Source organism: Bombus fervidus, chromosome 2 (assembly GCF_041682495.2).
Source record: "Bombus fervidus isolate BK054 chromosome 2, iyBomFerv1, whole genome shotgun sequence".
Classification (NCBI taxonomy): Eukaryota; Metazoa; Arthropoda; class Insecta; order Hymenoptera; family Apidae; genus Bombus; species Bombus fervidus.
In genome coordinates, this window is record NC_091518.1 from 13,873,792 (window position 1) to 13,901,272 (window position 27,481).

The 27,481-nt window shown below is 43.7% G+C and overlaps 1 protein-coding gene across 2 annotated transcripts in view; it reads right to left on the reverse strand.

Annotated features, from left to right (window-relative positions):
* The window catches only part of Pdk1 (Phosphoinositide-dependent kinase 1), a 407,223-nt gene that overhangs the window by 321,029 nt on the left and 58,713 nt on the right, over nt 1–27,481 (reverse strand). For both annotated transcript variants that reach the window (XM_072022061.1, XM_072022062.1), the window contains exon 2: nt 21,192–21,218. In XM_072022061.1, coding sequence (XP_071878162.1) covers nt 21,192–21,218 — 27 coding nt within the window. The remainder of the gene's footprint in view (nt 1–21,191; nt 21,219–27,481) is intronic.

A 27,481-nucleotide genomic window follows, 5' to 3' on the forward strand; every position in this document is an offset into this window, starting at 1 on the left:
AACCCTTTAAATCTCGCTTACGGCTAAGAAAACCGTCGCGTTCCTCGTGTTACCGTGAATTAAAGGAGCAAATCCATTATTTGGCCCAAGTGAGTTATCACTGGCATCTGCTGGCTGAATTTCACCAGCTCGCCTTGGAAAGTCGCGGCGTGGGATTCGTCACATGGTATTACAAAGGAACCGAAGGAAGACGATTCTCTGGCTCGGACGATTCTTCTACTGTCGCGTGTTATTTCGTTCTCACAGATTTTGTTTCGTTTAAGGCGGATTTCGTTACAATGGAATAGCGTTGTTGACATAAGTGTAACGATTCGAAGAAGATTCGTCGATTTAGATTCGTCGTTGCCTGATTTAAAGGATATTTGTATTCCACCGTGTATCCTTTTAACCCAATTCCATTCTTCCCTGGATTCTCCTTGGTAAATACGAGAAATAGGTTAGAACGGAGGATACTTTTGCTACCCGTTTCTGGCTTCATCTTCAACCTTTTCCTACTATCAAACTTCAAACACTCTATTACCTTCGATTATCTATATTTCCACCAACATCTGTTCCTCGACTTCGCATCAACTTCGACGTTGACAAAATCGGCAGAGAAAATAAGGCGGAACCAATGAAGTTAAAAAAATATATTCAAGGAAGGTTCGGTTAAATCATAACGGACGAGGTTTGCAGATTAATTAAATAAGACGATCACGTCGCGCATAACAAATCTCCCGTCTGATCCTCGAAGGGGAAGCTGATTTGTCATTTATATCAAGACATCTAACTCAATGCGCGCACGGTCGATCCGAATCTTCTTACGCGTAATCCTATTTCCGGCAGAAGCAATCGAATCTGGAACGCACACGTCGCGCGAATTCGCCTCGAGTCTCGAAGCGCATTAATCGCGACGACAACGTGCACGACTTCCAACGACGAATTCTTCATGCATATTTTATGCGCGCGTCGAAGATTCGCCGCCGCGAGTGGATCGGGATCGAACGATTTTTCCATAAGTCTGCATCGTAAATGGAGCAACGTGGCGGATCCGAAGATGCATGTCCGCGGCGAACGAGTGATTTACAGCGGGTGTCAGTTTCGCTAGACGAGGCGGAACCCTTGGTAAAAATTGCGCCGCAACAGGTTGCCCGTATGTACCTGCCCTGCTATGAAACCACTCACACAACCGAGCCAAGAATCTAGAGCATTCGCTACGGAATATGTGGACGAGGGCTGTAATGCTCGCTTAACTGTGTGGATAAGCACGGAAACGATATTGACGCGATTTAATTCCGTGCCGACGATAGAATACTTGTGAATGACGAATGGATCGAAGACAAAGCAAATATTTATGCTAGTTTCATAGCGAGTGAACAGATTTACAGAGTGCATGTGGATATTTGGATGTACGCTCTCGTACACAAGTAGGATAACAAGTTTGATTACTTCGTGCAAAGTTCAAGATTGAATTTCAATTTTCATTATCTTATTTAGCATGTGACGAGCGAAAACCTATGCGCAATTCAACAGTTCGACGATTCCTTTGTGATTTTCATTGATAATTAGCCGGCTTGATAGGACGCCTCGATGGTAAGAATTTACGACATAGGCGAATTACTACGTCAAGGTATTAAAATCACCGAGGTAAATTATATGGAACGTGTTTAAATCTTTTTTACTATGCGTCAAACTATCGTGGATGAACTGGTCGTAAAAAAATACGCTAAAGACGACTTGTGGCAAGTCATCGTTGCTTACGCTGAATCATTAATCTGTTTTTATCATGCTCGGCGCCGGTTTACGCAATCTTTGTGAATCAAAAGCCGTTTCCGTGAAATTTCGAAAATATGCGACTCGTGTTATTTCTGCAAAAACAGTCGCATTACGCAGTCCGTTTTTATCAACGTTCTGCTGCACAATAGGAATGTTATTTCTAGAAACGACCGCCTATATTTGTCATACTCTGTGACGCTCTTGTTAAAGACATCGTAGGTGTAACTCTGGACGAACATTCCGTCGTTAATTCTATCCATTTTGTTTCGCCATCGTACGAAGAACATATTCCTACGTTGATTTTACTGAAAAACTCCGCCAAGAGAATAAGAAATGCCTCGGAAGTACCAAAGAACGAACGATGACAGGCTACCATTCTTTGGAAAGAAAGAAACGCACAAAGGAAACAAAGTTATAAGCCACGATGCAACAATAAACATCGCGATTTTTGATCGAACAACACTCGTTTGAGTCAACGATAGCCGTCATTTCTGCGCGATCGTATCAGCAGACCGGATGAAAATACGATTCCTTTTTTATCTTCGCGTTCAAACTGGCGGGTACGTAATCCCACCGGCGAGAAACTGCGTACTTGGTCGTTCTTCGGTGGCCGGTGATATCACGGCGCAAACGTGTCACGTGCCAGGGGACGTTCGCCGTGTCGAACGGAAGCTCGAGGAACGGCTATTCACGTGCAGCGTAATAACTCTGGCTGCCGTTCATTCACGACGAACGTGCATTCATTCAGAAATGAATGACACACATAGCAACTGCCACGGCCGGATATCAACTTCCTCGTAAAATCATTATCGGGGCCGGGAGATAAAATTAATCGCGAATTCAACGTACACGCGCACGAATCCAAAAAGTTGTTCGGCGCCACGTGATATCTCGAGCGCACAGAAATCGCGCGATTACGTGTCTTCCGGTTCATCCAGTCGCGCGCCACGATGCTAATCTAATCGATGCTGCGGTACAGCGAAGATGCGTTTTAGAAATTAGTCGTGAATTAAATTTTCTTGGAAAACCATTTGCGATCGTTTCGCGCGAAGCCACGTGTCGTTTCAGTGTAACAGCTCAATTTTCTCAAATAGTTCATTTTACTTCTTGGAATACTTTTCTAATCTTTTCTCATTTTTCTAAACCCTTCCTTCCTTTTTGGATAAGTTATCGTCTTGAAACGATATTACCAATTACGTTCGTTCTTCTTCGTACTATCTATCTTCTATCTGGTATTTTATTCGAAACAATTTCTAACGCGATAGTGTCGCGGAAGGCGAGCTTCGATAAAACTTTATCCGTCAAAAACATGCGTCGTAAACGACAAAGTGTGATTTCAATACGCTCGATCTAATTCGTACAAAGTTACGAAGATGTTAAACAGAGCTTCGCGATTAGAAATTTCAAGCAATCGACTCACGATCCATAACACTCCAATTAGTCGATCAAATCGCTTTCCTGCAACGACCTTAAGCTAGATTTTAGCCGATCGATTTCACGTACGACCGATATTAACTGGGTGTTTACCAGCCGCGTGGAAACTCGGAGGTTAAATTGCTACGTCCGCAGGAAGCGGTCATTTTATCGAGAGAGAGAGAGAGAGAGAGAGAGAGAGAGAGAGAGAGAGAGAGATTCCGAAGTCTGATCCGATAGCGAGCTGGCAAGCGTGTTATGAGATCAGACGGCTGAAATAAAGCGCGTCACCGTGCGATTCGTAGAAGTGTAGCTCGAGTTGATTCCGTATTAGTCGGTCGTGATTGCGGTCGTAAAAGATTCATTGTCGTGTGGAAAAGAAGACTTTTAAAAAGGCTGATTAATAATAAACAAGTCTTTTGATTCAACATATTCAGAAATAGTCAGTGTGTAAAATCTTGCACAATACCTCGACTGACTCATCCAACGCGATGATACTATTCACAAAGAATTCCATGAATCTTCTTACGGTAACGAGAATAATCGTTTCTTTGACTACTCTGGGAACGTATGATCGTTGGTCAGCGTGGTACAGATTGGAGAATTGCTCTATATCTTTTAATTGAAGGATATCGAAATAATGATTATAAAATACAGAATAATAAAAAGAAACAGTTTGTCAAGAAGGAACAGGCGTAAAGCAAATTTTAGTACAAAGAAGATAGTGCGAACTACTAGAATTTCGATAACTAAAGCTGAGACGTATAGTTTCATAAATGTTTTTATACGAAAGAGACTTTTGAATTTCTAAGGTACGCTAGAACGTTCTAAGAGCCATGAACCTCTGATGATATACGCGAACTACGCATCAGCTGTACGTGACTGTCAATATATACAAATTCTCCAAGGCCCTTTTCAGTCTTTCAGACGAGTGTACAAGCCAGAAAAAGAACAAGGATCAGCGTAAACGTGCGGCGCAGAAATGCGTAAGTCCCGTCGAAGTTTCCGGCGAGAAAGAACTCAGCAGAGATCCATGGGGACGCGAGAAAGGAACGAGACAAAACGGGAGTGTACGGTTTTCTCCTTGCTTCCTCTTTTTTTCCTTTTTTATCAGACATGCGATTCACGTTCCTAGCCTCCAGCACCCCCGATTCAATCTAGGCGAGGTCGAAGGGTGGATTCTGGAAGGACCCGGGTTGCTTTGTGTTCGTGTGTCGAACAGTAAGAACGTGTCCAGAGTCGTGGAGGAGACAAGCTGTAGGGGAGGATTGGGCGAAAATTGGAGCGAGGGGTGCTCCTCTTGGAAAGAGAAAGTGCGAAAAAAAAAAAAAAAGAATAAAAGGGCAGGGCAAGCTGAAAGTTTTCGAGCAAGGAACGCTTTATGAGCGAAATTGATGGCGAGATGCACGGACGGGCGAGTAAAACGTCCGCCACGTGACATCGCTGCCCTCTTCGAACCGCTCGTATCCGGCCGTAGTTCCTCTCGAAGCGTCAGCTGCGGTCCAGAAATCTCGCTCTCGTAATCTCATTCACGGCCGCCCTTGCGGTGATCGAGTCGTAACCTCTGATCTAAATTCGACACGACCGATCGAGTTGATCGAGCCGGACAAGAGAACGACCGATTTACCAGATCGCCAGTTCCGCGCGTGGTATCGCTATCTTCCACCCCTTTTCACCTATCTTTTTCTGCGAAAGTATCGTGGATCGGATTAGGTTAGAAGGAAACGGAACTTACCTACTTCTTCCGATGCCACAATTTATGAGACCTCCAGAATTAAGTTCGATCTACTTTTCTATATGCAGTTAACCCTCTTTTTACAACCATCCTGAATTTCTTAACATTATTTCCGATATGTATAGATACCACGCTATCGTATGTGGAACGACAGAAATACAAAATGCTCTTTTTGGATCGCGACTGACCGAGTTCCCTGTGCAAACTAAGTACGATCTTTTACTTATCAGTTTGCCCTGCTATTCCGATTCCTATTATTCGCCATGCATTTAGAGGTAGATTGAAAGAGGAGAAGAAGGAGAAGGTTTAGGTTATTATGTCGAGTGTAGTATGCTGTTCGACCCATGCAATGGTACCGTATTACCGTCCTGGAACGCTCAATTCGGAATGGAAATTACAATCGATTTCGTTCTTCGTCGCAGTCGCTCGAAACAGAATTGGCACGGCTTCTCGTGTTTTTCTATTTCGATCGCGTATATCGAACGAGCCAAATCGCTCCACTTAAAGTAATTAAGTACGTATGTATATGAAAAATCTATGTTACCTTCCCGTTACTAGAAGATTCTAGCAATCGAGCGGAAAACACTGCGGAGGTTAACGATGAATCGATTCGACAAAGTGGACATTTCCACGTTCGCGATCGAGCGTTTGCAATGCAAATCTGCTCGCTTCGCTGCTACCAATTATTTTTTCGTAATCTCGTCCGTGGACAATATCGAGGACAAGTTTCCGTTAAAGAACTATCGAAGTACAATCGAAGTTCTAAATGGTAAATTCTGACGGAATGTAAGAAGGCGTGGAAAATCTTAAGCGGTTTTAAAACGCGATTAAAACGCTTTCGAAGATACGACGGCGAAGCTTCGAGATAAACGCGACAGGGAAAAAAGTAGCAGGCATCTGGTCGCGAATTCTTTTTCATTAAGACCAGATGCAGAGCAGTCGCGAGTTCATTCACAAGTAGACGTTTACGAGCGGTTCTTTCCCTCCGGGCCGCTCTGAAACTTCGACAAAGTCAAGTTCACGCTTCAGCAGCGGTAAAAACCGAGTCCCTCCGTAGACCGCCGGATGTCCTGTGCAATAAATTCCGTGGCGTGGCGGCGGCGAAAAGAAGATTGGATTCAACGAGCTTGAACTTTTTAATTCGCGTAACGCGAATTAAAGTAGAAGATTCGTGTGTCTTCTCGCGTCTTTACACGGTGGAACGATAATGATTCCTGTAACGAGAGCTAATTGCAAGCGAAGGCTTTTTCACTACGGTTGAAAGTAGAAAAAGCAGACGCTGTAAGCTACGCGAACTTTACTCCAGCCAATAACTCGCTGTCTCAAAGTTTGCCGCACCGTTCCTTCGCTTTACAAAATGGTACTAATTTTTTCCGCGAGTTTGAGTAAACTTTCGAGAAGTTCTTTAAAAGGAAGACAAACTTAGTATTTTTACGAAAATATACAAAATCGATTCCATGAAACGAAGTGGTTGTTACTCCTGGTCGTTAGGATAAAATAGAATAAAATCCCTCAGGAACGTACGCTATCGACTGTAAATATTTAGACATCCGGGATGTAGTTCGATCAAAGGATTAATATTTTTCTTATATTTTCTGAGTTATGATTGAAGAACGTTCCACGATTGTTAATTCTCTACCCGAGTCGTATTTGAAATCAAACGCGGACGTAAAAGTTTTCCACGGTAAGTGAGTTAACGTATATTTGCAATAATTAGGAGATGACCAAATACATACTTATGGATGGTAGTATAAGCGGCGCCAATGGTTGTCATGCGTTTTGTGTTTGCTCGCAAGAAACACACCGTAGACGGATGCTATATACGTATGAATAGCAACAGGCCGCAACACGTGTGCAACACCAACGCGTTTCCGGCGATTTTAAAAAGACGAAGATACTGTTTCGCTCGCCGTTTCATAAATTAGGATCCGGAGGATTTACCGGATGAATTACAGCTGGCTCGATAACGCGTCAGCCGACTGCTCTCTTTTCCCGTTTCGCGGCGGAAAGCTCGTGCTGCCGGTTCATAAATTCCTTCGCGTGTTTTTATTCGTTCGAACGCCTAAACAGAAAACGCCGTTTGCATGATAAAGCCGGCGACGTTCAGCGTCGCCTACAATCTGAAATTCATGTTTGCCTCGATCGATACGGATAACATCGCAAAATTGAAAATTATACTTCACTTTACTACTCCCGCTCACAGTGGTAGGTTAGTTCGCTTTTCTTTTTTACCACGCGTCAAACGAGATCGTTGAAAAAACGAAAGAAATGATTCCGTGAGTATCGGCACGCCATCTCGGCGCGCTAATAATTATCACTGGCGATTAATGAGTTGGAGACTAGTTTATTCCACAAAACTAATTGTACGAGGTATATTGTGTGGTTCTGATTGATGAACGTGTAATTATCACGAAATTATCCGGTCTCTGTGCTGCGCATTTTGCGACGACGTGACGCCTAATGTCGTTCACTTATGTTAATTAACGGTGTTCTGGGAAACCTGATCGAGAATCAATTCCGCATCTACACGTTTTGCGCAGGAAATATCTTTTTTTTTTAATTCTTTAAATTTCTTTTTGGCTATATAGAAGCTACATTTTCTTCCAATTAACAAGTGATACTTTACGAATATTATTTCTACAATCCTGGAATCATCACGCGAAAGAACAAATTGGAAAACACGTGTTTAAATTCGATCGAACGGGACGGGCGCCATGGAAAACGGCGAAATTGTGAGCGCAAAAACGGCGCACGACGTCGATTAACGCAAGATCCACGCGTACATTGTTTTCGCTTGTATTTCACCTAAATGATCACGGGCACACCGGTCGCGAGGACACCCTTTGACAATCGCAGCGGAATCAATCGCAAATTGTTTTGTCCCGGCTGTCCGCTCGCCGAGGAAATATGTACTTGACGCGACAGAAATTAATTTTGCAAAAACCCTGGCGCCCCGACGACTGTCCCGTAAATAAGCTCTCGCAGTTTTCGTTTCCCCTTTTCCTTTTTTGAATACTAAAGGTAATCTTTTTAATTTATGTCAGAGTGTGCTTAAATTTATGATGAGACCGGAATTGAACTTTTTTTTAGAAAGGATCGTAACGTGAAGCTAACTTATGTTATACAGTGGGAAGTATTCGGACAGTTATCATAAAAAACCTTTATGCGTTAAAATCTTAATAGTGTTAGCATCACCTATTTACACGTATATAATATAAAGCTCGAACGACACGAAACAACAACATCTTCTCCATTTGCTGTAAGACGTCAGGACCTTTTAGCGAATAGGAGAATTCAACCTTCTCATAAACAGTATTTTCAGTCAACGAGCGAATTTATCCAACAGAACACTTTGTTTTTCAAGAGTTATGGGCAGTATGGATTCAAGGATTACCAGAGACCCTTCGATCCTCCTCTCGAAGAGTTGCACCATTTATGAAAAGGAAAAGCCGCGATACAGTCGTAGCTAAAAGCTTCATTGAAATAAACGCAAGTGCGGTGTCGCGCAGCAGCCAGTTTCAAAGGACTCCCGTTGCCCTCCTGTAGAAGTGATTCTCCTTCTTCATCCCTAACTCTGTCCTGCCGCTTATGCATATATGTATGTATATTATGTGTCATGCATATATGCATGATTCGCGTACATACACGGAAGCGTGCACGGCCACATAGCACGTGCGTATATCCTCGATCCCCGTGGACGACGCTGGCTTACAAATTGCCAAACTTCTTAGCAAACCGGGAGAAGGAAAGGATGACTGACGGTAAGGAGAGAGCTGGGTTCAAAGGAATCGGGAAAGGACGCGTTGACAAGACGAGGAGAGCAGGAAAAAGAAAGAAGCACTTGTTGTGCCGATCGAACATCCTACGAGTATGTCGAAACACGTCCAGCGAATTTCCCTTCTGAAATGCAGGATGTGTCGTGGCACGTGGCTATCGAAGGGCTGTTGAACTGTCGACTCGGAAAACAATAAAAAAAGGTCCCTGCATACTTGAGACTTCCATTTGGCGCGCACGATAATTCAGATAACGTATCTTTTAGAAGATCTAAATTGTAACGATCACAGGAGAAAAACGCGACAGGTACGTTTTTAACGTAGATTCTCCGATTATAATTGTGATGAATCTAAACGATCGTAATCATTCTATGATTAAGCAAAAGAATTTTAATATAATAGCCACTGTACAAGGTCGAATTATTATATACCTAACTACTTGTTTCTATTCCTAGATTATTACATAGAGAAAACGTACTCGTGATCTTGATTTTTGTGATAATGCAAAGTTAATGAAACGCTGTTTGTATCAATTTTACAGATTATTTATTTTGCGCAGGCGGAGTCTATAAACGAAACAACGGGGACACGTTACGAGAACGTGGACAAAGGACGGTACACAATAGGCCCGCGATTAATTTCGCCGATCGTCGTTGGATGACCGTATCGCAGTTATTTTATTAATATCCAATCGTATTTCGAAAACGTACAACTCGAAATCGAAGGGCTGCAATAACCATCCATCCAATTTGCACGTGATCGCAGAAATGGACGCAAGGTGGCTCTTTATTAAATCAATTCCAATGGTAGCACAGGATGGCCGAGGGCGAGGAAGGGGGCCGATGCGTGACTGGGAGAGGGCTAATTACGAAAATATTTGATCTCTGTGAAAGATCGTATGTCGGTGCGCGTGTTCGCTCACGTATTACGTTTTACGTTGATTTCGCTATAAATCATCCTTTCGTTCCTGACTGTCCGAAATTCCTTGTTTCTCCGACTTATACGCTATTGTTTTAAGAAAGATTTGGCCCATGTTCTCTATTGAGATATGTATAATTTTGTGTGCTAGACTAGATTAGCCGCGTAGTAGTGACACGCGTATGTGAATATGAATGTATGAAAGCATATGTATGCACAGCGTTTCGAAAAATAAATGAATAACTGTTCTGTTGGCAGTGTGATATAGAAGATGGTGAGACAAAGAGAGTGCTGAGACGCGTGCAAATGTATATCGACGAAGATCCTGGAAATCGTTTATTAAATAAATCTAAAGCTATTTTAATATGAATTCTAAGTGTAACCTTAGTGTTCCTTTACTTTTATTTCGGCAATTAAGATCCACAATTCTCAACACTCTCGTCAATGCTTTTAAACTGAACTACATGGATATTCGTGCGGAGAGACATTAGATAGGAACTGCATCTAATTCACGAAATATCGATTATATAAATCGAGAACTTAACGGATAACCTTAGCTAAATTTTCTTGGCACTTCGTGCACGAGACTTATAAATCACGAGAGAAGATCAAATATTCGCTTGTACGTCGCTTATCTGTCACGATTAACTAATAACGGGTTTTTATTAAGCTCGTCGATCAACTTTTTCGTTCAAAGCTCGCGAAACTGCAGAACATCGAAGGACGGTCGATGAGAAACCTTTGGCTTTCATAACGGCAAAGGGAAGTAAGTTGAGTGTAATCGTAATGAGTGAAGTACGGAAGAGAGGGAAGAGAATGACGGGAAAACAAATTCATCGAACCACTCGAAAGGCACGATTTCCCAAAGAACGTCTCCCGACGCTCGTAACCGCCGACCTCGTTGTTGTTTTCAACGCGAGCTTTCGTTTTCCTTCTGCCTCGTTGAGCGAACATGGCTCTCTACCACCTCTTAACCCGCAACGAAAATGTCGAAGCCGTTTCGTCCTGCATAATCGTGTCGCGACGCGGGGGAGAAGATAAATCGTTCTTCCGTTGTCCTCTTACGTCATTCTCGGCAATTAACCGTTGATGAAAAATAGTTGTTTCTTTTTGCACGAGACGGTTGCGAGTGCGTGAGTAATTGATGAGTGAGGAAACCATTAAAGCTCCAAAGGAACGCTTTAAACTTTTCAGCATCGATTTTGTACAAAGAATGAAATATATTTATGGTAGATGGATCAATGTCGAGTTCGTGACAGAAAGTAATTTGTAAATTTTTAGTTTTCCAACCAGTGGCCACGAGATTTTTATTATTAGCTATCAAATCTGCTTCGATATTGAAATCTCGATAGATTTGATTACTTACAATTTCCCACTAAATTTAATCTGGGTGCGCCCCAAGCTAAAAGAACGAAAATGAAAAAAAGTACTTCGACCAGCATATAATTAGATTCAGCGAATCCGACAGGGAGAATGATCTGGATAATAACGAAAGTGGTCGCGCATTTCAGCGAACGGTCCCGATTACGGAAGTAAAAATTCCCATTGAAGGACTCCCATGGGGAGAGACAGAGTGCGCGTCCGCATACTGCCAGAAATATAATTAAAAAGTGGTAGTTCGATATCGTGTCACGGACAGAATAAAACCGCGTAATGGATTTTTTCCATTTACTTGGTCCCCTCGAACTTTCTCCGAGCGTCATGAATCTTCACAACGTCTCGGCAACACCCTAACGTGTGCGCATACGTGAAATGGCGGTCTCCTGTATGGTATACAGGATCGTGTGTTCCCAACGACACGGAGACCCGACGGGAAAACGACTTCGGGTCGTTTCCACACCTCCGACCAAGGGTAGGCGCGCGACGATCCTACGTTATAGACTCGCTTCTCCAGCTTCCAGGTCTTTTACCCTCGTCCTGCTTTACGACTTCATCCGATGCCCGTGCATTTCGCCTTCTTTACGGATGTTCCCCGCACACGTTGCTGATTTTATGCCCTTGAAATCTCTATACACGATGTAGTTTGTACCGCAAGTTTAACAAAGCACCGGTACCGTTCCTTCTAGTTTCTACCAAAGGCTAATTACTCGAGTAAAATGTGCAGAAGAATTGGAGAAAATTGTATTTCTAATTCGTGGTTCTACGAAAAACGGACAACGTCTGGATTATCTAAATTCGATTCTCATTCAGCTTCATCTACGATTATCTTATTCGTTCGGTAATCCAAGACCGAAGCAATAGCGCACATACCCGGAAGAAGAATTACGAAAATGGCGTTAAGTTTGTCCAAGTCGTTGCCTTAACGACCGTGTAACACGTAACGCGATAATGTGGCGAGCAAGACAGAAGAAGGCATCCCCTACGAACATCCTTTATACTTGTATCCCACGATACATCCAGTCAGCCAGCCAACCAGCCAGGCAACCAGTCAGCTATGGAGTTAATGGAAATGCTGAGAGCATGGGAGCGCATACTAAACGGCCTGACCTCTCCCCCTGTGCAACCGATGACTTTTCGACTTTTCCTCGCGTTTCTGCGGCTTCCTAGGGACACACAGCGACGATCCTCCTTCTCATAACTTCGTTCGTCCGCGAACCCATAAATTTGCCGCGACAACGCATAAATCAGACGTGCGTGCCCGAACGTACGCAGGCCAGATAGACGACTCGAGGAGAAGCGATCAGCATTCCAACCGCGGAGAGACCTTCGATATATACCGGCGGTGTAGAGTAAACACGATCAGCGTACAACGGGAACGATCTTTCTTCCTTCTCGGATCGACAACGTTAGAAGAGGCTCGCGATACCTTGTTACGATGTTCGAAGCTGGTCGATGTAACCTCCAGTCTATTTATCACGACCGCGGCGGAATTACGCGCGCGTTCTGCTACATCCACGGGCGACCGCGTCGAAACTCACATATACGCGGTTATCGTATGTTTTTTTCTTCATCCTTCTCCTTTTTTTTTATTTATATGCCTATCTATGAAAAGGGTAGCTACCTACAGAAGAGGAAAAGCGATAGAGCACGAGAATTTGCATCGCTCTTCACATTTCGCGGTGTTTCGATTAATTTACGTGAAAGCGCCTTTTCACTGGCAAAAAAGAAAAAGTCGCCGCCTCGACGATTCGAAACGCCTGCACGAACGAACGATCCATTTGCGGATCCCTTGGCTTTTTTCTCCGAAACTTTCGTCGATGAGCAAGAAACAAAAAACGCAGGAAAGAAAGGGAAAAAATACAAAAACAAGGAGATCGACCGGACATGCATCGTTGCGACTACATACCGTCCCAAATCGGTGGCCTCGGATGGGTGGTACTCAGAGAAGAAGTTCGAAATGATCGATGACCGGCCGATATTGGTAGCGACATATGGAGTAGCGTATCCGCCAGCTTGCTCCTATAATGGGCGCCGCCGCAACCTTTTTCCACGCGCTGGAGATGTCACGCCTCTGATGTCACTCGAGAGCAAATTTCTACTTAACGACTCACGGATATATACGAAGGATGTATACACGACTGCTCGCGAACGTTTACTTCTCACGCAGCGGCCTTTTTACGGGGACTTTCGACGCATCAATCAGGGCCTCGTGACGCGAGAGACGTCCAGAAAAGAAAATAGAGAGGCGGACGTACCAGTGAAACGGATAAACGAGCGAAACAGGAGAGGTGCTCCATTCGGTTTCACGGTTTCTACGTTGTTTCGAACGTCAGTGAAATCGTGCTACTCTTCTTTCGTCTGGGTCGTTATGGGCGGAATGGCATTCGTGCAAAGGGTACTTTTAATCTTTTCTATATTTATATCATACACTGTATTCCGTGCGCGATACGAAAAACGCAAACCTTTTTGCGTAAAATACAAATGTAAAATTTGTTTTGTAAAGGAGAAATTGAATTATTATCATCAACAGTTTGTATATATTAATACGCTTGGCTCTAATCATTGGTAGCGTACACGCTATAATTTTGTAGCCACTCTAAGTTGATATAAATACATAAATACGTATAAGAGTATCATCCTTGACGGAATAACGACTCTTCATCTTGGTCTTCAAAGGTTTCCAAGAATTCTAGGACAAATCCAGGAACATTTACAAGAATTTTACGTTCGATGTCACTCGACTGATCCTTCTGATATTAATTAATCATAGAATCAGCGAGTGTTTCTCCGCGTAGAAGTTCCCAAGTTTACTCTAGCACTCTCGTCGTAATGAAAATTTCGCGACTCGTAAGCGAGTCCATAGATAATGAGAAGAGGGTAACGTCAAGAAGAAAAGGGAGAAGGAAAGAGGTCGGTTATCGAGCGTCGAAGAAAAAATAACGAAGGTAGCTTGGTTCCCTATCCGTGCCCTCGCATCTCTTAATCAATTATTGTTAGACTCGTCCACACCTCCCCCGCCACTGCCAGGCGATTTCTCTTGAAAAATTGATCGGGGCCTGTCTTTTGCCGACCCTTCTATTCCTTGGCGAGCACACGCCGGAGATGAGAGAAATGTAGGTCGAGGGAAAAAAGTCGAAAGTCGGCTGGAACGGCGCAACGATGCTTAATTCGAACGCGTAAAATCAGGAGTCGCAATCTTCGTCGAATTAAGATCAAAAATCCACAGGGTCGATCGGCTTCATTAGGCGGCCGAGATCAAACGAATGGCGCGTGAGCGTCGAAATGAAAAATGTTGGAATTATCTCGCTCCCCCAGCGCCCGAGTCTTGCGACTTCTCGCGGCTAGGGGTGACTGCTCCCGGAGTCCTTCCTGATGCTGCGTCCCTAGGAAAACTCATTACTCTGTCAGGGATATTCATCAAGCTTTGATTATTTGCACGTCACACATTGAAACTCGTCTAGATCTCGCGTCTTAAAAGCTCCCGACGAGACGCCTCCTTGTTTATACGTTGTTTCGCTACGATTGCGATTTTGGCTTTGGTATTATTGTGCGTCAGAGATAACGTTGGGAATAGGTGGAAGATTCTTAGGGTAGATTGGTACAGTGACGAATGGTTCGAATATTGGGTTATCGTGACAATGTTTAAATTGAGGATCGGGGCTTGACACGGTTGATATAAGACCTTTGGAACATTTTCTTCTCCGGGAAAAAGAAACTTCCTATATTTGGTAGTTCTCTCGACTTCGTATATCCAATTTGTACCACGACTCCCCCAAACTAATTCTCCCAAACATGGAAATAATTTTATATACGCAAATCTTCCTTATCGCTTCTAATCCGTTTGGAAAGAAGCTCGTGACGCGGAGAATTCAAATATTTAGGAACACGTTCGATCGAATCGTGCTAAATATTTACCTAAGACAAAATGAAAAGAACGAGAGAAGGTTCGACGGAACCGATTCGGGGGATGAAATGAGCGTCCAGTCGGGAAACATATTCGAGGATCTCGACTCCTGGTGGTCTTCGACTCCGTCGATTCGAAACTCACCCTTCCGCCTATCAATTCCCAATAGGTTGGCGCTCCGCTCGAGAGTGTACTCGACTGTCCGACAGGAGAACAGGAAGAGAGACGGAGAAAGAGGGAGGAACGTAAGAGCCCCGTGTCTCGCGGCGGCGGCGGCACGTCGAATTCTTCAGTCGTTAGGCGCGCAGGCTGTAATTGACGTGGTCGAATAATGGAGTGCTGCCAATGGGCACAAAGGGCGAATGCTGGATGCGGTGGTGCCGCATGAAAAGCCCGAAGGGTGGCAGGGGGAGAGGGTGGTGAACGGTCAGAGCAAAGTTCCTTGCGATCCAAAAGGAGACAGAACGTTTTTATCCCGTTTCCGACCCCTATCTGATCAGGAATGCCTCTCACGACTCGAGTGATTTATTCCCTCCATTTCTGGGGATTATTTTATATATAGATCCGGGCCAGAGCCACTCTGGACGCCGTGCCGCGCTGCGTCGCGTCGCGTCGCATCAGCATCACGTCTCCTCTCTTCTTCCTTGGTCGAAACTCCGGGCAAAGACTTCCAGGATCACCCACCCACCGTCTCTGTTCCGCGTTTCCGGCGTCGCCACCAGCCTTTTCGAAAGTACCAGTCCTTTCGAATTCCTGACTCGGCAGCTCCCTCTGCGCGTACCCACAAAGGGAGTTATTTCTTGAATTCTTTCGCCACGCGAATTCCCGCCGGCTAGGGTGTCACGGTTATAAATCGCTCCACCCCCGATCAAGATCCCCGATTTTTATTCGGCAAACCGAGTTGCGATTCGACGCACCATGTACCGGATCAATTTTCAAATTCTGTTAACAACTGTATCTATGTACATATATCTATACGTACATCGCGTCTGCTTTTTGAATTACCGAATGACGCGATATCGTAAGAGGATGGAGGGAAGAAAAGCAACATCCAACCCTCTTTTCTCACATCGAAGAAGCGCCAGGACTTCGAAAATATCATTCCGTGTAATGGACGAATGGAAAGGGGGGAATCGTTGGAACGAACCGAGCAGACAGACGGTACCGCCAAAACTTTTTTCCAGCCGACGAATCTCTTGGAACACGGGTGCGGCGAGAATCCGGTGTCGACTTTTCGCGAAATGCTGCGAACACCACGGCAGCGCCATAACTTTCGAGATTTGAGAGATATCAGTCGGGCTCCGGTAAATCACCGGCAATCATTCACAAGATTTCACGGGATAAGAAACGTGAAACGTATTCCCTCTGCCAACTTCTTTGTTTCTCTGTCTCTCTTCCTCTCTACCGTAGCCCAGCACTTTCGACCTCCTTTTTCCATGACTACGTTAGCTGCTCGACACTTGGCAAACCACGTAGGGCCACGTCCTACGAGAATTCCATTAACAAACAGAGTAGCTCGTAACTAGAAGAGGATTCTTCGCTGGATTAACACCAATGTATCGCGTTTTACGGATTGGCTCGATCGACTACTCGACTTTTATTCGGTCGACACTCGTCCAAATCGGATTCGATCATACGTAGTATCGGTATCGAACTACGTTACGTGCCTTTAAGGGACAATCTCGTTAACATTTTCAACGTGTCCTTCGACAGGGGTAATTCGGTAGTCTTTCGCGTTGATGTTTGCTCGTTTAGGTACTTTGAAAAATTCCTCCAAGTCCCTTGGTTTTCGCTTATCCTTTTATTATCGCGTGTTTGGAATACACCGATGTGTCGTCAGAGTTCAATTAAAGAAAATTCAACATCGTCGAACGATGCTTTATTCGAATGGACAGCATGTAGTTAAAGAAACGTTTCTTGGTTTCCTCGATGGCCGTTTAGTGCAGGGACGCGTAAAAGTTTATCTCATCGTCGATAAAGTGTGGAACGAATTCGTACAAAAATGCGCTGTGAACGTACGTGAAAATATTTAATTCATGGACGCATTTCATATGATTTATAACAGCGATACGGCAGTCGATGCCCGCCTATATGCTTTTATAGTATTGCTCCGTGTCTCCTCTTCCGAGGGAACGTAACTTTCTTGTATCTTCAATAACGGGGGAGGGAGAAATAACTGCTAGCGAATATGCGGGAAGCACCCGACGCTAATTTTGATAAAAGTTTGTGGATTTATAAAAGGAATACAACTTTGTTTTCCAGTAATAGCAATAAAAGTCCATTTGCTACGAACAGTTTCCTTCTTACAGATAACATCTAAGAGGTTCTTTAGACGAATATTCAAAAGATATACCGTGCTTCTACCGAACGTTGTCGAAAATGTTTTCGTTATCCTTCACCCAGTTTCGCAGTTCTCTGCGGTTAATCGATTGTAAATCTTCTAACGTGAAAAAATTTCGTTAAGAAAAGCAAAAAAGGTGACGAAAGCGTGACGACGATTCTAGAAAACTACACAGCGGAATAGTCGAACATTTTCAAAATAGCCGCGCGCTGGTAAAATACTGCTCCGTGTAAATCAATCGGCTGAGCGATCGCGAGACGCGACGCTCTTAAATTTCCCTCGAACTGACGGCCGCCAACGAAGGTGCGCAAAGTACTGGATTGTCGGTTATAGGATGTCCAGACTCGTCAACTCGCCCTATTGGCCGTTACGTCCGCGCTCGTCGTAGCGTTTGTTTGATGGAACGCGCGTTACGTTTAAGGTGAAACTCTCGAAGTGATTGACGAAAGCTATTAGGGATAGTTCGATTCCGATGGTAATGTGCAGATTTTCGAAGAGGTGATTCAGGAGTAACTTTGAATTAGGATAGACGACGACGATGTGGAACCTTGGAATCTTACGCTGTTTTTACCCGATAATATAGACGCGCATTTGTTATTTTTCAACATTCAAAATTTCGAATCTTATCGTCGATATCGAAATTTATCTAACCGCGCGATCGTAACTAAAAAAAAGTGCAGGCATAAAAATGTCTGCAAAAGCCAGTCTCCCAAATAAAAATAAGTTTGGTAAAAAAAGAGTCGCGTGAAAAACGCGGACGGTTCCCTGAAATATCGAAATTCGCAGTTTCGTATCGAGCAACCGAAAGTTTAACTACCTGCTATTTCTGCGTAAAAACCACACGCTTTTCCCGTTCTGGTTCAGACATTGCCCACGACTATTCCCTTTCGACTGGCAGACACGCAACAACCAGCGTTTATATATTATTCTGCTGGAAATAATAATATTGCAAGTGAGGAGGGGTGGCAGATCGACGGCATTGCGTGGCGGCGCCATTACCGTGCCTAAAGCACCGAAATTATCGGTGTATCGCGTGGCGAACGGGGGTGGCCGGTTCTCTTGCGAGTATCCCGGCGAAAAAGAGAGCGAATTGCAACAAATCACTCGATATCTCGGAAGCCACGCGCCGAGAAAGCCAGCGAACAGCCCCGAGGAGACAGAACCGAAGGAAAGAGAGAGACGAAGAGGAAAGGGAGGCCGAAACAGCCACAGAGACGCAAGAACTTTTCTTATTTACGAGCGAGCTTATTTCCTCGGGCTACTGCATATGGATATCAGAGCGAAGCGATGGCACGCAGCGCGGCGAGCCGAGGTGGATGCGAGAATCGGCCGAGCACACCGCCTGGAACTTTAATGCTACCTTCCAAGCCCTCCTTCCGCCTCGCTGGTCAATTCTCTTCTTTCTCCACTTCAGGGACTGCTCGTGTCAACCGCCCACTCCACACACCTTGACACACGCTCGAATCAGCTCGCTTTCTCGCGCGGAAAGCCGGAGAAACTTCAAGCTAAAGGATTAGAAAAGGCGCGGTTGGCTTTCCAGCAAGCGAATCTCGATGCAAATGAATGGAATAAGTCGTAGAGTTAATGTAATCTAGTTAATCGTAATGACGGCTAATGGAATACCAGACGTTTTAGAAAATTGTTTTCGAGAGAATTTTAATGAAACAAACAGGCTTCGTGGTGAGATCGGTGGGGAGATTCTATTTGAAGTAATTCGAACTCGTTCCGCCATTTGCACGAGAAGATTTAATGGGATACCTATATCCTAATGTATCGCGTTATCTGGTAAATAACATTAATCGGATTAATCGTTAAAACGAACTTCAGTCGATATTTGTTGACTGGACCGGTGAATATTTAGGCAAAAGTCGGTGTTCACTTTGTAGAGATCTGTGCGTGTCGATTTACTCGGATTTATTTACCTGATCATTTCCATTAACCGTTGATTCGTGATATACAATAAACGATTGAAATATGTAAAGTAATCGACTCGATTGAAATAACATTTTACAGGAGTTAAACTTTAAAATTTGTTAGATTCTACGAAAAATAAAAAGAGAAAACATAGTCGGAATCCATTCTCAGGTATAAACTTTATAATCGACCATTTCGCATGTAGCGAAGCGAAGAAGACGATAGAAATGCGATTCTATTTTCCAGAGAGTTCGTCGCGCGCACGGCATAATATACGGAATTCAAAAAGAATTTGTCGCTGTTTAAGACACCGTTAAACCAGCTCACAGTACACTTATTTTTACGACTAGAAGACTTCCTCTGTAGTTATGAAAAGTTCACCCGTCCAAAAGTCGTCCAGTAAAGCGAACCTTCGTACATTAAGGCTGTTGCCACGTGCATGCTGGCAGCGTCGACAGAAATTGTGTGTTAAGGAAATTACCCCGCCCCGAAACTACCGCGAAACATTAGTCTTCGACGACCACATTCTTTGCAACTCTGTAACTGCTTTCACTTCGACAAAAACTCTCGACGCTTCACGTTGCAACATTGCTCGACAAAAAGAAGAAAACTTGCGGCAGAGAGAACCGACAAGTATTTACAGGTTGATCAAGATACCTGAAGTTTAACCGGGCTGGTTTGACTTCGTATAGTCCGATTTCCAGGATGTGGAAGTCACCGGTTTCTTCGTGTCCTTAATTACACTGACTTGCCGTAAAAGGCTCGCCTGGATCCGGAAAAGAATTTGGATCTGAACGGATATTCTCGTTGGAGTTGCCGAATTATCGGGCCCACGTATCAACTTCTTTTTGAGTGTGCCGGTTACGTCGTGCGAATCAGCACGTAAGAAGATTAAGAATACACAGAACAAGCAGACAGCAACGGTAAAAATGTTGTCGGAAACGTTGCAAAGATGTCAAGGAAATGAAAAGATACGTTTATCGATCTTATTGTAGTTTCGAAGAACAAGTGATACGTAGAATATTAAGAAATACCGTTGTTGTCGACGAAGAAAATGGCACAACATCGCATCAAAAATTGATGGAGGAACGACAATGCGGAAATAGCAGTAGAATAATTTTTCAGAAATCAGCAGAACGTTCGATTTCTCCGCCGTTATCATTCTTTCTCGAGAAAACATTAGGACTATCAGCGATAAAGGTAAGAAAGCGACTGGATTTCGCTCACGTCCGAAGAAAAAGTGAATCTGTCGTCCGAGAGGGAATCACGTCGCCGGAAACGTACTACCTACTCTGTCACAGTAGCACGTCACTGACTGTTTCTTGATTCGAGCACAGAGATCGACGACGGAGCCCTGATCTCCCGACAGGGTCCAGAAATTCGTTTCGTACGGTTAGTGATGGACAAGATTTGTTTGAATTCTGTCACGACCTCCCCGATCGTTTCCCGTAAGGCAAAAGGGACAGGTCGTGGTCCCTTTACAGAAATTGGATGCAGGATTTATTCGTGAAATCGGAACGTATTACCGAAACAACGTGACCATTCAAAACTAAACGAAATATATAAAAATCATACTAAAGAAAACCAGTAGCAATTTGTATAATATACGATCCTTGTCTTAAAATATCTTGACCACTAGAAAATTCTGTGTGACACATTCGTCGCGTAATGAATCAGTAAACGGAACAATTACACGCAGATCTTTGTACTTGTTAGATAATTTGAGTTAATTCGTCAGGATAGAACAGAGGTAAAGGAAAAGTGAGAATTTCTAAGTGCCTTGAATATCGGTATTTAGATGACGCGAGATAACTCTACCTATTCTGCACACGAACCGCATGCACAAACGGGTTCAACTACATACCTCCGCGTGTTTGCGCCGGAATTCTCCGAAGGAGAATTTCCTTACCTTCAATTACGTGTTAAGGTTCAGTGTATAATTTTCACCGCGTATAATTTAAAACAACCATAATTATGTTATTTAGCCTTTCGATGGTCTTGATATTACGCAGTATTTTTCGGTTTTCCAATAGAATACTAGAGTAATTTTGTATTTACCTTCTCCTTCTGCGGATCATCCTCGATCTGAAATAAAACAAAACGCAACAATTACCCTTTAATTCTATATTATGAGACCAAAATTTATCCACAAATGAAACAAAATCACTTCCTAGATCGTCATTGGAAAATTACGTCGAAATATTTCAAAATTGTCAAAAATTATCCGGAATACGCAAAAAGAAAAAAAAGAAAAAAGAAGAAAGACGCGGCGAATATCGGAAATTTGTTTCGGATATTTGCTTTCGAATCCCCGAATACGCAACGGAAACGTTATCGATATCCGTACGCTATTTCTGTGGCTATTTAATTTATATTTAACCATTATCTCGAGCAGGTTCCGCGTTTGTAAACATCCTCGAAATGGACCATCGATAGATAAAAAGCGGTCACTGGTCGCGCGATTAAACGGCGTCAAGATAAGAGTTCATTGCAATCCAATTACCTCCGCCACTCGACAGGGGGTAATTAATCGTACGGACGATGGCTCGCGAGTATCGACCTAGTAATTGTTAAGCCAAGACACGGATTACCGATATCTCCGAGTTGAATTTCACGATGTTTTGCACGAAGGTTACCGAGTCGATTCCAACGTCGCGTGAAACAGATATGAGAAGTATGGAATTTTTGCCGATTTGATATTTTGAATTGTTTAAAAAGAAATGATGGAAATTATTGGAAATTGTGAAGAGTAACGAATACAGATGTTACGACTGAATAGAAAAACTTGTACTAAGAATATATTTATTAAATAATCTCTATGCTACATGATACGGTTAATCTTTAAAATTATGGGATAATTTACCGAACGATAAGGCCTTCTTTATAATTACAATAAATACTTGAGTTTAAAGTTGCAACAACTACGATATCGATCTCGTGCACGCAATTTATCGTCTGATAAATTTCATATATTTTATTCCACAGTCGGTAGACACCTATATTTCGATCACGATTACAAGCTCGATCGTCTATTTCCTCGACGCATGAGTTACGCGCAATAACGTCGAGTGACCTGTGGAAAATGCAAAGAGAAAATTAAAAAAAAAAAAAAAAGGATGGGAGGGAGATACCAGAAGGAAAACGATAATAAATAACTATGGAGACGCGTGTGACTTCAGGTTCGAGACGTCGCAACAAATCATTGATCTTCACGGAAATTAAATCCGTACACCGTGAAATAAAAATAAAACTTGTACGCAACACAAGTCGAAGATGTAAATAAACAACGTACAAAAATAATCATATCGAAACGTAAACGACTAAATATACAATGTACGTAGATAAATCCGAAATGTAAACAAATAATCTAAAAATATACGTAAATTGAACGAAGATGTAAACAAGCAAACAGAGGGTGTACAATAGGTAAACAAAGTCACAACGAAAATAATCAGATTGAAAGTATAAATAGATAAGTAAAACATACGAATAAACCAAATTCTCTTCGGTGAATGAATTAAACGTTCGAATTTACAGCAATTCAGTTTTTTCAACAATTTAATTTCACTGGCACAAACCGTAAAAATTATATACAAAAATTCCCACCCCATTTTGCTGCGCAATTTTCTATTCCAATAACGAATATTTATGGAAAATTGTGTCTCATAGGTTCAATATAGATAAATCATCGTGAGCTCGTTAAAAGAGACACGACAAGAAAAATTCTTTATTATCTCGACCGCGAGATGTTGTTGGTTCATGCGATCGGAGGGAAGGGAAGAAGATATAAATGCACGGGCCGGTGTTTATGGCAGCTCGTTACCACCGATGGTTTTTAATTTCAACCGCTCCGGTTTTTTCCCTTCTTTCCTTCCATTCAAACACCCTTAAGTATGTTTACATGCACTACTTAACCCATTGTACCCGAAAGGGGTACGAGAGGGAAAGAAAATGGTTGGGCAACGGGGCCCGTGCTTCTCCGGCATCCACGAGGGGTGATATGAATATTAATAATAATACTCCTGCGCCTTCTGAAAAGCAAATTTTAGAATAACAATAGCTTGGTCCGCCTTTCCTCTTTGTTCCAGCGTCTTCGTATCGCGACACTGAACGCGTACGACTACGCGGTATTAGCGTCGACGGGACGCAATTTCATAAATCTTCACGCGAATTACATTCAGGTATTGCAATCGTGTCCTGACTGCGACATTAACGAACCAACATGGCGACAATACCGATCATTTATCATCGTTAATCGACACGTTGGACAACGAGGAAAACAATATCTCGAGCCAGAGGATCAGCGAATGAAAGACAAAAAAGAACGTAAGATATCGATGACGATGAATCGTTTAAAAGTTTTATCTCTCGCGTGAATATCGTACAATGCGTGGCTAGGTTAAACGGCTAATAAAGACGCAATTTAGCGGCCGACGATACAAATCGTGCAACGCGTAACCGATACGGAAACAAATGCTTTTTAATCCAGTGAACGCTATGTTCTATCTGTATCAGCGACGCTTAAGTACGTTTACATGGTCTGGCTAACCCCATTACCATCCGCCAACGTGTCCAGAGGGATGCAAAAGGAATAAAGAGGAGAAAGAGAGAGAAAAAAAGAGGAGGGAAAAGGGAGGCATGTTGGAGGAAGGCTGCTAGAGAAGAGAAGCGAAAACAAGAGAGCAGCAGAGGAAGATAGAAATAGAGGACATAAGGGAGCAAAAAGGAGGTTGGTGCGGTGTAAAAGCGGCTTCCTCGACGTGTAAGGTACGAGTGTAAGGCTCTTAAATGGTTATTGGATTGAGACCCTGCTCGAACGAGCGGGAACTTACTTGGCGATATCCTATCGTGGTAGCGGTGTTCATGGTCGAGGGAATGTTCGGGGAAGGGAGAAGAGTAGATAGGGGTGGAAAGGAGGAGAGAAGGAGGATGGCGTGGAAAGGCGAGAAACAGGGCGAAGAGGAGAAGCAGAAGAGGAGAAGCAGATGAGGAGAAGCAGAAGAGGAGCTGGAACGTGTAAAAGAACGGGTTGCATCGTAGGCCACACACGTATCGTGTAAATAGAGATAGCGGAAGAAAAGGTGATGGTAAGGTGAGAAGGGAAGAGAAAGAGAGAAAGGGCGAAGAGGACACACAAACAGGCCAAGTTGATGTGGATATTCGTATGCTCGAGGTGTGCCGACCACCGCGGTAGTCTCTCTGTTGTGTCCCGTCAGCCGGCCAAGTTTTCTTAACACTTTATTGCGGCCTATTGTAGCGTTACTTCGGTGAAACGGTACAAATGCCATATGAAACATTTAGTCGTAAGGAAAACACTTAATTTAACCGAGGCCACGTCGCCTCGTTCTTTCAATATTCTTTCGTCGCTTCAACGCAGTCCTCTCTCGTTAGATACGCGGCACACGTGATCGTCGTAACTATTGCTACCGAGCTGCGCTTCGTTAATGACACCGCTGTTAATTATACGCGATTACGTTGCACCGGCGAACGTCTGGCCGGACCATCTGTATAATGTTTCCTCCAACGAACCTAAGGTACTGTACGGCAGAATCATCCGCATGGTAGATCGAGCGAGACGCGTAGTCGATTTCAATGAAACTATTTGGATGCAGACGAGGAATCTATGATACGTTTGAGTAGGCATTTCGTTCTAACGCGGCGTACGACGACGACACGATTCTTCCAATTGAAGATAGTAACGCGGTCCCCTTATTTTGCTTTTTTCCCCGAGCGTGCAATTTGAAACGCAGCGTGGTATGTCGCAACTCGTAAATGAACGTCGCTTTATTTACCATTCTATCGCAAGATTAACAGCCGTCACGATGATAGAAGGAAAACGAAGAAAATCAACTGCTTTGCCGTATACGGAGAGGAAGATTTAGAGTTCACGGGTCAATGAAAGCTTCGTGAGATGCGTAATGAAAACAAATTGCGAGACATCTGGTGAGACGAGAACGATAAGGCGAATTAAATGTACGTCCGTGTATACACTCGTCTCCCCTTTGCGCGCTCTTCAAATCGTAAATTAGTGGAACCAATTTAAGATCGCGTGGATGTTAAAAATTCCAGGGTAATTTCACCGTTATCCCTGGTAAACGCGAGGGAACCACGTTCCTTCCTGGCTGGGACCGGAAGTCGGAACGAACGAACCGCCGCGCCGCACAAAGAAGAGTTTTACGCTGATCGTTAGCCTCGTCCCTGCTCCGCCTTCTTCCCAACAACTTCCGCTCGTGTATGCAATAGCAGCGTCGCAAACAGCAACAAGCTCCTGTGGCAAACTGTTACCGATATTACCTTGCCACTTAGTTACCAATTTACTTGGCTAGTTGAGGGGCGGTGGCGGGTTGGCTGTGAGGTAGTTTCCGCGATTCACGCACGTTTACATGTAAATCCAGATATAAACCGAGGTCCTAGTTATTGCCCCGGTGTTACGAGGCCGCGCCACAATGTCGTCATTGGAAGAACGTTTTTAAGGGTTCTACCGTTTTCACGGTTAGCACAGGCCAGATAACGATGGAAATTGACCTGGCCGAGGGGAGCTTGCTTCACCGTCGATATCGTTGAACCTCGTCGATTGAATTCGAATCGCGCGTGTTCTACGCGGTCACGACTTAATGATGCGATTTAACGAAAATTTAAGTGAAATTTAAACAGACAAAAATAGACGACGCGTTCGATCGAATAATCGTCAGGAACGTCATTAATATCTTTGAAAGCGTGAGACAATCGAAAGTAATCGTAGAGAATGTCCCCTCTTATTCATCGATGTCCCAGATGGTCCCAGACGAAACGAACGAATTCGCGTACTTAACTCGCCGGATTAAATATGTCCTCGTTTAACTTCCCAACGACTGATCGAAGTAGAAGCGTAAACACAGTTAACGAGGTTAAATCTCGCTTCTACAGATTCGTTACCGAGATCGAGTCAAGGTTTCACAGGGCCACACAGACTGCACGAAGTTTTCACGGGGAGGGAAGAAATCCGTCTATTAACTCTCCGAACTTCCTCCTCGACTTCTTTTCAACGGATCTGTCGATTCAAACTTCCTGAAAGAATTTCCGCGCCGTTTTTAATTAGCGAACGTTTCACGCGTACCATGTGACATCAGTGCAATGCGCCGATTGAAATCGCATGTTCGTCGACTTTGGATCTTATCAAACGTAACTTGTTCGCGCGTCGACCGTCATTCAAGCTGACGAGCGACGAAGAAAAGCGACAACTTTGAAAAAATCTTCGAAACGAAACCCACCGAAAACCGTCTCGCCGAGTTTTCAATGCTCGTTCCACGCGTGAATCGCGCTATTTAGGTTTCGACTGAGTATGGGAGAAATAGAGGTTCGCGAACGCATGCTGTCTGCCGCGTTTTACACGCGAAGATACTCTTTCCCCGCGTTGAAATTGAAACACGAACTCGCTTCATCAAATCCGACTAGCAGCCACTCTAGATTCTCTTTCTGTAAATACGCAGAACCCGAAGAAACAAAAGAAGACTAACAAAAAGAAAAAGATTGGATTGAAAATCGCAAACAGGTACGCTTACGCGGGAACTTTTGCCGCAAGGACTCGCAAGCTCGCCAATTAATTCGAGTGGCGTGGTGCAATTAATTTGTTTCGGGGCTGCGGATGCCGCTCGTAAAACGTGCGGATAAAATTAATGAAACGGGGATAGAAGGAGATCTGAGTCGGTGCTGCGGTCGCTGAAGGGAAGCCAAAGCGCGGAGAAACGAGCGAAGAACTAGAAAGAGTCGGTGGAACGAAGATAGAGGGAATTATAACGACGAAAAAGGGGATGGAAGGCGGCGCGATGCAACGACAGAGGCCAGGAGGAAACTCAACGACCGAGAATTATATCAGAAATAATATTCCATGGCTGCTTCGATGAGATAAATCGTTCTGAAGGACGCGAAGGATAAGTAGAGAGGCAAAGGATGGAGAACGGGATGTTTTTTAGGAACGACGATTTAACCAGAATCTCGCTCTCTGGCCCGCTTTGTGCTCGTTTCCAGACACTTTGTCAGCGATAACGTTTTCAAAGATAAACGTGGAAAATATGGGAACGAAGCTACACGGATATTTGTCGCTTTAGTTGCCAGCAATTTTCTGATGCAGCCTGCTGGGACTCTCCCGAATTCTGAAGTTTCGCGAACTCGTTTTAGCCAAGAAAAAAATACTTTACTGTTCTGGGAATTTTATTTCTGCCGGGATTGAGAGCATCTGGGAGCAGTGTCTTTTCTTCTAAGATCTACGCGGATCGTTATCGATCAGGGACAAAGAATAAAAATTCGTCGTTGAAATGATTTAAAGATCCGCGTATGAAAAATGAACGCATCAAGGGAATCGGTTAATT